Source organism: Salvelinus sp. IW2-2015, linkage group LG4q.1:29 (assembly GCF_002910315.2).
Source record: "Salvelinus sp. IW2-2015 linkage group LG4q.1:29, ASM291031v2, whole genome shotgun sequence".
Classification (NCBI taxonomy): domain Eukaryota; kingdom Metazoa; phylum Chordata; class Actinopteri; order Salmoniformes; family Salmonidae; genus Salvelinus; species Salvelinus sp. IW2-2015.
Window position 1 is genome coordinate 3,014,937 of NC_036842.1, and position 12,265 is coordinate 3,027,201.

General features: G+C 43.2%; 1 protein-coding gene across 2 annotated transcripts in view; it reads right to left on the reverse strand.

The window, feature by feature from the left end:
* The window catches only part of LOC111961251 (E3 ubiquitin-protein ligase UHRF2), a 254,746-nt gene that overhangs the window by 20,895 nt on the left and 221,586 nt on the right, over positions 1-12,265 (reverse strand). For both annotated transcript variants that reach the window (XM_070440572.1, XM_023983372.1), the window contains exons 3-6: positions 9,175-9,503; positions 2,164-2,382; positions 1,721-1,830; positions 1,152-1,338 (exon numbers count right to left, since the gene is read on the reverse strand). In XM_070440572.1, coding sequence (XP_070296673.1) covers positions 1,152-1,338; positions 1,721-1,830; positions 2,164-2,382; positions 9,175-9,503 — 845 coding nt within the window. The remainder of the gene's footprint in view (positions 1-1,151; positions 1,339-1,720; positions 1,831-2,163; positions 2,383-9,174; positions 9,504-12,265) is intronic.

The window sequence follows — 12,265 nt, forward strand, 5'->3', positions numbered from 1 at the left end:
AGATGGTCATTGGCAAACTTAAGACGGGCCTGGACATGCGCTGGCTTGAGCAGGGGACCTTGCGTGCGCTGCAGGATTTTAATCCATGACGGCGTAGTGTGTTAGTAATGGTTTTCTTTGAGACTGTGGTCCAGCTCTCTTCAGGTCATTGACCAGGTCTGCGTGTAGTTCTGGGCTGATCCTCACTTCCTCATGATCATTGATGCCCCACGAGGTGAGATCTTGCATGGAGCCCCAGACCGAGGGTGATTGACCGTCAACTTCAACTTCTTCCATTTTCTAATATTGCGCCAACAGTTGTTGCCTTCTCACCAAGCTGCTTGCCGTATTGTCCTGTAGCCCATCCCAGCCTTGTGCAGGTTACAATTTTATCCTGATGTCCTTACACAGCTCTCTGGTCTTGGCCATTGTGGAGAGGTTGGAGTCTGTTTGATTGAGTGTGTGGACAGGTGTCTTTTATACAGGTAACGAGTTCAAACAGGTGCAGTTAATACAGGTAATGAGTGGAGAACAGGAGGGCTTCTTAAAGAAAAACTAACAGCTCTGTTGCAGAGCCGGAATTCTTACTGGTTGGTAGGTGATCAAATACTTATGTCATGCAATAAAATGCAAATAATTTCCTTAAAAATCATACAATGTGATTTCCTGGATTTTTGTTTTAGATTCCGTCTCTCACAGTTGAAGTGTACCTATGATAAAAATTACAGACCTCTACATGCTTTGTAAGTAGGAAAACCTGCAAAATCGGCAGTGTATCAAATACTTGTTCTCCCCACTGTATATATATATATATATACACACACACACACATATACACACATATACACAGATTCATATGGCTAAAGCCATTTCTCAGTCATCACTGACATGCAAAAATGACTAACACTCACAATGCGTGTTTGTTCATCATTAGAATCAATGGACCACATATTGTACATGCACCACCAGCCATTAGTGCACAGGTCTATGGGTCGGTCTCTGTCTACATCCCAAAWGCAACCCTATTCCCTACATAGAGCACTACTGTACTTTTGACCAGGGCCCATAGTAGTGCACTGTATAGGGAATAGGGTGCCATTTGGGATGCCGCCTACAGTATGTGTGAGTGAGTGTAGCGCCCCCAAATGGTGGGAGTGCATAGTGAAGCTCACCAGTCCTCGTCGTCTGGTATAGTGGAGAGCGGTGGGTTGAGGCAGTAGATGTGGAAGGCCATGTTACATTCGTCACACAGCAGCTGCATGTGGGCGTCCTGCTTCCCTCCGCACACACAGCACGAGCAGAACCTGCACTCAGAGTCGGGGTCCGCCTTGCAGTGCTTACACTCGGGCCCGCTCTTCCCTGGATCAATCCCAGCGTGTGTAGAGTACACACACACACACACACACAGACACGTGAAAACATACACACGCACCAGTGTGCACACACCCACACACGGAGACAGACAAATACATATGCAAACAATTACCGCACACACAGGCAAACAAAAACACAAAACAAATACCCATGCACACACACACACGCAAACCAAAACACACATACTGATGGCAATAAACCACGTGAAATTGCAAATTGTGCCATTTTGCAATGGCCATTTTCGACGGGACATTTTATCATTGAGGCTACTTGACGAAAACAACTCAGAGTGAATTCTCAATATTACCCCCTTAACCCTATCCTAGCCCTGACTGGCTGGTCTGAAGACTGTAGTATTGAAGCGTACGTTTGAACTGGCCATCTGCAGCAGACAGTGAGGGTGCTCCAGTCTTCTCAATCTGATAGATCTCATCCAGAAACAACAGCTTACAGTCTGGGATGACGTCCCCTGGCCCGCTGCGGGGGTGGGGTGGGGGGGGGGGTTGGAGAAAGAAAGAACAGTCCTCTTTCAACAACAGTCAGCAGAAATATCTACATTGCATTACAGGCCTACGTGGTTCACAATACAACCAGTAAGTGTCCCACGCCCTTACCCATAGACTTACATATGATTATATGAAACACTGGTAAAATTAACCTCTTKTTTTGCCTTTACAATGTCGGATCTCATCTCGGATTCTGCACTTCACACCAGAATATGAAGATTCACAACAATACCTGTAGACATAAAATATACCTTCTATATACACTGGGTTTATACACCACAGCTCTAGTCTCTTAGTCTCTTACCCCAGTAGGATCTTGARGCGGACCTCCTTGTTGGTTCTGGAGATCTCATTGAGCGCAGTAATCTCAGCGTCGAACCAGAACCCCCTCTCCTCTGGGATCTCAATGTTGTAGTTCACCATGACAACAAGGCCTACACTGAGCTGGTCCCACCGGAGCAGAGTCCGAGCCCGCGGCCTCACGTTACCGCCGCACATCTCCACCACGCCGTTCTCAGGGTAACTAGGGAGAGGAGAGAACATCATCATCATCACCACCACCACCATCATTATAAAACATCAACATTACATCAAATATCAAAAACTTCACCTAATGAATTCGTAATAAAGTATGATATCCCAGATGTGTCAAACTCAAAACTAGTTATCCTCAAAAGGCATACAGAACTACGTAGTAGTTTCACTTAGTTATACCTGTTAGTCAGATGTAGCAAGCTGAGWCGAGAAACTGCTAGGACAGGCCAAAATTATATATTTTTTAAATTAGTAACATTTTTTAAAAAGACAGCCAGACAAGAGAAATTGGAATTTCACACACGTAAGCACAAAACTTCAGAGACAAAAATCAGTATAATATGCAGCTTGGACTGGGACTAATGCAACAGGCTTAAGAGAGGGTTTTAACAACTCTGTATCTCCATAAGAACAGACAGAGGAGGAAATGAAACACTGTGTATACGTTGCAAAAACATCCCYTCTGGAAAAAAGGCAACTCTAAAAAAGGTGGCTTATATATATATATATGTGTGTGACTAACTCATCACTCCAAAGTCAGGGAGCCCTGAAGAAGGTTTCTAAGGTTAAGAGAGTTACTTATACTTCAAAAGAATGTCCGACATAAAACCGGTAGAGGTGGTCAGTCCCGGAGAGGTCAAACAAGAAAGGTGATTGACTATTTCAAAAAAGGGACAGTGAACGCTGGAGACTASCTCACACACCAAGGCCCGCTTTAGGCAACGCTTTCATCACAATCCAGCACGTACTCTCTGCAGTGTCACAAGTCACAGAGCTCCTCCCCAGCATCACTACATTGAAGCATGGTCACACAATTTAAGTGACAAGCACACTAGACACATCTTTATCTTAGTAGTTTGTGGGATTTTACCGTTGATATTCCCAACACACCCGTCCTAGAAATGGGACAGTGGTAGAGTCCTATCTGACCAGAGGAGGCTGACTGGTTATTTTGACAWAATATTTTGCTGATGGATGACAAGATAAAATCGGGTTCACAGACATTAGCATGGTGAAGTAGGTTTAGTAGCCACTGGCTGTACTGTGAAGGTGCTAGCTACAGTCGTGRGTCTCCTATTTCTCCTGTCTAGTGTCCTTCACATTCTCCTCTCCCTGCAATGTGCTCCGTGCACACTCAAGTTCATGTTCTGAATTTTTATCCATGGTTCCACACACACCCTACCTCTATAGCACCAGGGCTGACGCTTTACACAGAGGGAGAGAGAAAGACCAGCCTACGGTTCACAGCAATATCCTCTACGTGTGTGTGTTTTGGTGCCTGTGTACGTGCATACCAGAACACATTGTAGAATAATAGTGAAGACATCAAAACTATGAAATAACACATATGGAATCATGTAMTAATCCCCCKKKKAAYAAGTGTATTTTACAAGTATGTATTTTATATTTGAGATTCTTCAAAGTAGCCACCCTTTGCCTTGACAGCTTTMCTCACTCTTGGCATGCTCTCAACCAGCTTCATGAGGTAGTCACCTGGAATGCATTTCAATTAACAGGTGTGCCTTGTTAAAAGTTCATTTGTGGCTACTTTGAAGACTCTCAATCTATATTTTGATTTGTTTAACACTTTTTTTGGTTACTACAGGATTCCATATGTGTTATTTCATCGTTTTGATGTCTTCACTATTATTCTACAATGTAGAAAATAGTAAAAAATAAAGAAAAACCCTGGAATGAGTAGGTGTGTCCAATCTTTTGTCTGGTACAGTAGATCGAATAGTAACACTAGCGAAGAAAGCTTGAGCACATTGARAGCTCCGAGATGTTGATGTGAGGGTAGCAGGCTAGAGGCATGAATTTCCTTTTTTGGGTGGAGGGGATTACAGAAGCTCAGGGGAGAACAGAACAGAACAAAAGTCAGTGCTCAGCACACGGTGTTCCTGTGGCAAAGGAGAGACGGGAACAACCCAGTGGAAGAGATTAGAGTCCACCCCGGGCCGGCCCCACAGACCCTCATACTGTACACAGCGCCTGTGAAGAGCAGGAAACTAGAAGTGGTTCTAGAATGGAATTTAGAATCTGGGTTTTAGAATCTGGACTCTAAAATCTGGAAACTACAATTTAGAATCTAGACTCTAGAGAATTTAGAGTGTTAACTGAAGAAACTATGAAAGTGTTCGTCATCATCATCATATGTAGATGACCAAACAGAGCACCTATACTGCATGTAGAGGAGGTGTGTGAAAACGAGTATTTCTCCATGGTTGTCAGATAAGCAGCAGAGGAGTCTGGCTGATCTTAGCCGAGTGTAATTACGCCATGACGACATCACATGGGCGAAATGATCCCATTCTGTTAATCTCCCTGTTCATTTGTAATTTAATATTTCAATGGAAACCTTGTTTMTTTTTTTTAAAGATCTGTTTAATCAAATTTAATCTGAAAACAAGAGGGGAGGATAAGTGAGTGAAGTGCAGGAGAGGACAGTGTGTGGAGGAGTAGCTGACTAGTATTGGAGGTAAATAGGCAGTCCTGGAGCTATGAGCTACTCAAACAATAAGGGTTGCTTAGTGTGTTTAAACAGTATTAGTTTAGAACTAAATGGAATTGCAGGCCTTTTGATCTCAGCAATCATGGAATACTGAATTAGACCTCTTACATTTAAGTACAAGGTCTAATTAATACGGCTYAATCGCAGAGCAGAAATATGGTGGCAGTCAGAGCTTCACTAATACAGTGACTGTCACAATTGCAAGATAGCATGTAGRGTGACCTTTGCAGCGATGCAATAATACATTCCTTCTGGTCTTTTTTTATATAACCATTTAATCTGATAATTGTTTATACCTTATTTATACGTTCCAGAGTTTTTTCTTTGCTTGGATGGATGTACATGCATCAGTCGTGCCAAACGCTACACTGAAAGCATTGGTTGGGCCGAAAGCGAGACCCACCATAAGCCAGATCTGAGACGCTTGTTATAATGGAGAAACAGGCCAAAAGAATGCAGACGATTCTCCATCTTGGAGGCAACGCTTTTGAGCCTCATTAATTTAAGATTTCTTACAGATTAGTCCAAGACTTAAGTAAAACAGGTGGTTTCAGTTCTGACAAGCTGTTTTTCGGCCTCAAATTATACAGCAGGCAGGCGAGCCTTGGAAAGCCTTGCCTAACCACAACACACCGAGAGAGAGAGAAAAGCTGCTTGGCTTGGGGTCATTTGAAATATAAATGTTTATTTCCCATCATCATACTGAAATATGACCAATGTGTAGAACAGGGGTGTCAAAACTCATTCCACGCAGGGCTGAGAGTCTGCTGGTTTTTCCTTTCAATTTGTGTCCAATGAAGACCTATACAAGCAAGTGAGGAGAGTTCCGAACCCARCAGTCACCTTAATTCATCAATCAAACACAAGAGAGGAGCAAAAAAACCTGCAGACACTCGGTCCTCTGTGGAATGAGTTTGATACATATGGGCTCGAGAGATTGGTAGCTACAGAAGTGGTGTAAGTGGTTCACTAAGTAAAGAGCTTTTATGCACCTCACTCGCAACATGCTCGATGTGCAGCTCGATTTTAGGCAGCAATTGGAATGGGGTTTAGAGTAACGCTCCCGAGAACTCCGCGGTTACCTTGGAAACGGCTCCTTTGAATTCATTTCCCTGAAAAAGATGACTCCAAATTCCATCTAGCAGCTTCTATCCGCCTTTCCCTTATAAGCTGCAGGCAGACAGGCAGGCAGAATCAGGGGCTGTGGTTTTAAACTAGTTGCCGAAACCCAACCCCTTTTCCTTTCCCTCTGAACCAAAGAGTTGTAGGTTTACATCCCCAACAAAAGGGACTTTCACCATCCAGCAGGATGTAGGGTGATTTCTGATTAATTACGTAAGAGTACAAGAACAAAACAGTTATATTAATACGTTGCAGATGTTAGCTACTGTGACGACCCTCTCATTGTCTGCCGAATTCTCTCTTTACACTTGTTTTCCTTAATAGGATGACGGTGGGCGGAGCCGGGAGGGTCGTCAGCGAAATGGGACACACCTGAGCTCGGGTGTGTTCCGGGGATAAATACACCTTTCCCCCATTCATTGAGGAGCCTTCTCTCCACACAGACATACTATTTTTGGTTGTGGCATTTTGTGGCTTGTTTGTTTTGGCACCTCTCATTATCACCATCTTTGTACCCAACCACTCTCTTACACTACTGATTACCCACACACACAGCATTTTTAAATTGTATATATAGTTTACTTTAGTTAATAAACCTATTTTTGTTATTCCGTTATCTGCACGTTGTCTCCCTCTTTGTTAAGGGCTACGAGCCGGTTCGTGACACTACTTTTGCAAAACTGTACATGTCGTCCAAGTTTTGGTTATAAACATCAACTGCTGACAATGTTTTCCAGAGAGGCCATGGAAGTTGTGTAAAAATGAGACTCTACATCTCAGATTACCAACTGACTTGTCTACTGTATTAAATCTGGTTCTTATGCCATTACTCCAGGTGACTAGCCAGTGTCGGAGGGTTAATCCGTCTGTCCTAAAACATGCAGAAGCTCACTGGTCTACAGACACTTCATTTTTGGGGGGAATGGATTTCTGAGACAGGAAATAACTCTGTTGCCTTTTGGCCTGCCTTTGAACTCAATTTGACTCACTGGCCAGTGCCGCACCAGGCTAGTAAGGAAAACAGTTAATGCTGCCGTTTCATTACTGCCTGAGCTTTAGTTTTCCAGGTCAAAGGTTACTGAGGGAGTGGCTGGCACTTCTGGTGCGGCAATACATAAAAAGGGGTATTATGTTAGATTTATCACCACTTATATTGCATGCAATCGCACCTCCTCTGTATTTACTGGGGTGGGGACTACATACTGTAAGGGGATATCAAAGCACTTCTACGGCCAAATATATGGCATGTAATGGCATCTCCTAAACTCCCCAGCAACCCCAGTCTACACAGCTCTGACACAGTGAGCTCCAAACGCTTTTGGACAGTGACCCCTTTTTTTGTTGTAGTTTTGGCTCTGTACTCCAGCACTTTGGATTTGAAATGATACATTGACTATTGGGTTAAAGTGCAGACTGTCAGCTTTAATTTGAGGGTATTTCCATCCATATCGGGTGAACCTTTTAGAAATTACAGCACTTTTTGTACCTAGCACCCCTCCATTTTAGCGGACCAAAAGTATTGGTACAAATTCACTTACGTTTATTAAAGTAGTCTAAAGTTTAGTATTTGGTCCCATATTCATAGCACGCAATGACTACGTCAAGCTTGTGACTCTACAAATGTGTTGGATGCATTTTCTGTTTGTTTTGGTTGTGTTTCAGATTATTTTGTGCCCAATAGAAATTTGAGTCACTTTTATTGTAAATAAGAATAGAATGTTTCTAAACACTTCTACATTAATGTGGATGCTACCGTGATTACAGATAGTCCTGAATGAAATTGTGAATAATGACGAGTGAGAAAGTAAGACGCACAAATATCATACCGCCAAGACATGCTAACCTTTCACCATTACAATAATAGGGGAGGTTACCATTTTAGAGGGGTATGATATTTGTGCGTCTCTAACTTTCTCAGGATTATCCATAATCATGGTAGCATCCACATTAAAGTAGGAGTGTTTCGAAACATATTGTATTCTAATTTACAATAAAAGTGACTCCAAGGGCCTCCTGAGTAGCACGGTGGTCTAGCTGTGCCATTAGAGATTCTGGGTTCGAGTCCAGTCTGTCGTAGCCGGCCGCGATCGGGAGACCCATGGGGCGGCGCACAATTGGCCCAGCATTGTCCGGGTTAGGGGAGGGTTTGGCCGGCAGAGATGTTCTTGTCCCATCGCGCTCTAGCGACTCCTGTGGCGGGCCGGGCACATGCACGCTGACACGGTCGCCAGGTGTATGGTGTTTCCTCCAATGCGACTGGTTTCCGGGTCAAGCAGGCATTGTGTCAAGAAGCAGTGCGGCTTGATTGGGTCGTGTTTCGGAGGACGCACAGCTCTCGACCTTCGCCTCTCCCGAGCCCGTACGGGAGTTGCAGCGATGAGACAAGACTAACTGCAAGTTACACCAATTGGATATCACAAAATTAGGTAGAAAAAGGGGCAAAATAAATATATTTTTTAAATTACTTCAAAATGACACAATACATTATTTACAATTCATTTCTATTGGAAACAAAATAATCTGAAACAACCAAAATAAACCGCAAATGTATTCAATAAAATGTGTAGAGTCACAAGCTTGATGTAGTCATTGTGTGCTATGAATATGGGACCAAACACTACACTTTTTACTACTTTATTAATACACATACAGTATAAGTGAATTTGTCCCAATACTTTTGGTCCCCTAAAATGGGGGGGGGACTAGGTACCAAAAAAAATCTGTAATTTCAAAACGGTTCCCCCAATATGGATGAAAATACCCTGAAATGAAAGCTGACAGTCTCCACTTCAACCTCAGTAATTGTATCATTTCAAATCCAAAGTGCTGGAGTACAGAGCAAAAACCACAAAATAACTGTCCCAATACTTTTACAGCTCACTGTACCTGGTCGGATTCATCACAACATACCGTACTCCTACTTACCAACCAAAAGTAGGTGACCCATTCCAAAAGAATAGGACCTACTGTAACACGCCTTAAAGAAACCAAATGGCAGGGAATTAAGGAAAGCAAACCTGGGTGGGTGAAACTATCAATTGTAGATGACCCCTCCCCAAAAAGGGGGGAAAATAAATCCAAAATTGGGTTCCTAAGTGGGAATACCGACAAGTCATGCTGCCTTTTTCCTCAGGTGCACCAACTTACTCGTCATATTTGATATGGTACGTGACATCCTCCTTTTCTTTGTCTGTGGCAGTAGAGTCTGTTTGAGAGGTGGAGGACCCAGGCCCACTGTCCGAGTTTAACATAGAATGATTATTTCCATTACTATTGTCCGTGGAGGAGGAGGGGTGGCTTTGGCCTTGGCCCGGCTCTGTCTCCAGCTTGCCATTAGTCCTTTTGCTAGGCCTGCCAACCTTCCCCGCTGTAGGAGCTTTGCTGTTCTGACCCTTTGGGGTCCGTGTCACATTGTCGATGCAGGCTTCAAACCAGGCACCGATACTTATGTCTCTGCAGTCCACCAACTCATTTATCTGGGAGATAAGGAAAATTAAATAGTTTAGCTTTTAAATATTCATAAAATTACACATGTTATTCTTTATCATTTTATAGAGTACATCTGGTTTCGGTATTAATGAAAGGAGGTGTCTGGATAATTAAATGTATGTTGCATCAAATAAAAATGACAAAGACATATTGGACATTTCTAAAAGAAATAGACCTCTGCAATTACTTCTAAAATACCCATAAAAAACGTTTACTATTGTTGGCAAGCATTTGTTTACAATGGAATACAAAGTGGCTGGAAAAAAACGTCAGTGGACCACTGGAAGCAACAAAATGAGAAAGACTTTTAAGTGTGAAATTGTTTTAGCCTAGTTAATTCTCCAACTAGCCTCTGTTTATTTAAAGGCCCGGTGCAGTCAAATATATATTTCCAATTGTGAACAATTATGATAATGCCCTTTTAGTGTAAGAGCGGTTTGAAAAGAACGCCTGAAATTTCTGCCTGTTTTGGTGGGATGGACTTATGGCCTGCCTGGTGACATCATCAGGCGGTAAATTAGTTAATAGACCAATAAGAAAGAGTTCCAAACCTCTCTGCAAATCACAGCTGCATTGGACCTTTAACGATGGAAGAAGAGCAAAGCACACAACTGAGACAGCCCGAGTTTGGCCTTGCCCCTCCCGGTCTGAGGCGTGGGCCTAGCAATGTTGATATAACAATGTGTATCATGGCTAAAGGAATTGAGATTTGCAGAAGCAGTGAGCTCTATACCGTTTAGTTAAGTTAATGGTTGCAGGTTCAGAGTATCATTGATAGCGAGTGCCACTCTTTTTTAGCAGTCCTTGTGGGCCTGTGGAGATGACACTGCTTTCACTATCCCTCTCCCCTGGAGCTAATGACATAACCACATGACATAGCAGTCTGAATGAAGCATCCTCAGACTGATTCTCATCCAGATATGAAGTGAGGAACCAAACACGCTTCTCCAGACTGTGGGTTTTGGAGAGCCCACTGTTTCTTCGTGACTAACACCCCACCCCCTCTCTCAAGGCCTTTATAATGACGTCTGAAATATTCTGTGTTCCGTGCATTCAAGGCTTGGGTCTGGATTCAGATCGCCTCTCGATGTGTCCTCGGTTTATGTAATGATGAGTAGCATAGAATAGTTCGCTAATAGAGTTAGCAACTAAGGATTATATCACTGTTCTGGAATGTTCATCAGTTCTGGAATGTTCGTCAGTGAGTGTTTGTGGACAAAGGCTGGGGGGGGGGGGGAAAGTAGCAACATCATAATAAGACAGCCTTTTGGTCTACTCTTAATATTCACATGCAGTACAAAATATTTTAGCTTTGGGACAACATCGAGAGTCTGTGTAGTGGTTGGATCACGCATAGACATACCAAAATTGTATGCACTCTGATATATTCTTAGCTTTGGGACACATCATCGGAAGTATGTGTATTGGCTAGACTCCCTGAGTTATGCATCGTTCTGGTGGGTGGCGACTGAAAATAACCCTAGTCCGGCTTCACCAAAAAACACGTTTCCTGTCAACAAAAGCATATGTATAATCTCTAGGAACTCTACTTACCAGACGTAAAGTGAAATGTGTCCCGCGCTATCAAATAAACATCTGAATCCAACTTTTGTCCAAACCGCACCATATTCCTGCAGTGTAAACAGTGGTAGACTTCGTGGTAGGAAATCTAGCGTGAATTGCGTTGTCTACTGGCAGGAATGGTGCGCTTCGGACAAATGTTGGATTCAGACGTTTATTTGATAATGAGGGACACATCTCACTTTATGTCTGGTAAGTAGAGTTCCTAGAGATTATACATATGCTTTTGTTGACAGGAAACAGGTTTTTTTGGGTGGCGCCAGCTATATTGTGGTATTGTTATTTTCTGTTGCCACCCACCAGAACGATGGACAACTCAGGGAGTCCAGCCAATACACAAACTTCCGATGATGTGTCCCAAAGCTAAGAATATATCAGAGTGCATACAATTTTGGTATGTCTATGCGTGATCCCTGCATACAATTAACCCACAACTGAGTCACACAGGCCCAGTCATCACCTTGATGGTAGATGGCTAGCACTGGCTTTTCATTGAGCCAAGAGACTGTAACTGCCCATGTTCCAGCAAATATCATTTACAGCCACTGTGGTTCACCAGCAGCAGGCCGGCATGCCTTTTCTCAGGGTTAAGTTCTGCGCATGTGTCTCTTGGCTTGGGTCTGCTTGGCATCCTTAGCCCCAGCTCCCCTGCAGCTTGGCTACGGTGTTAACTGTTCAGAGGACGTCTAGCAAAACGTGTCAGCCTTGCCACTTACTGTAACGGAGTATAAAAAAAGAAATAAATTACCAAGAAAAATCTCAGCAACCGTTTGTTGCATGGCAATAAAGTTTTCCAGCTCAAATGTCATTCATTGGGGAGATTAAACGTGTAGCAACATGGTTACCATGAGGTGAACGTTCAGAGCTCCAGTACAGTACAGTAAAATGGCCCATATTCAAAACTCTTCTCGGGGTAGGAGTGCTGACGTAGGAACAAGTCCCCCCTGCCCATATCGTATTCATTATGATCTAAAAGGCTAAACTGATCCTATAAATCAGCACTCTTACTCCGAGGTGCTTTGTGAATACGCGCCTGAGAAAAGGACAACCTACACTGAATGTCTGTTAGCGTCACCCTAGAGTAGAGACAATGGATCAGGTCTGTCATGCATGTTCACAGACCGTTTCCCTGTTGGGGAAAGTGCTGTTGGGGAGAGTTGTAAAATAC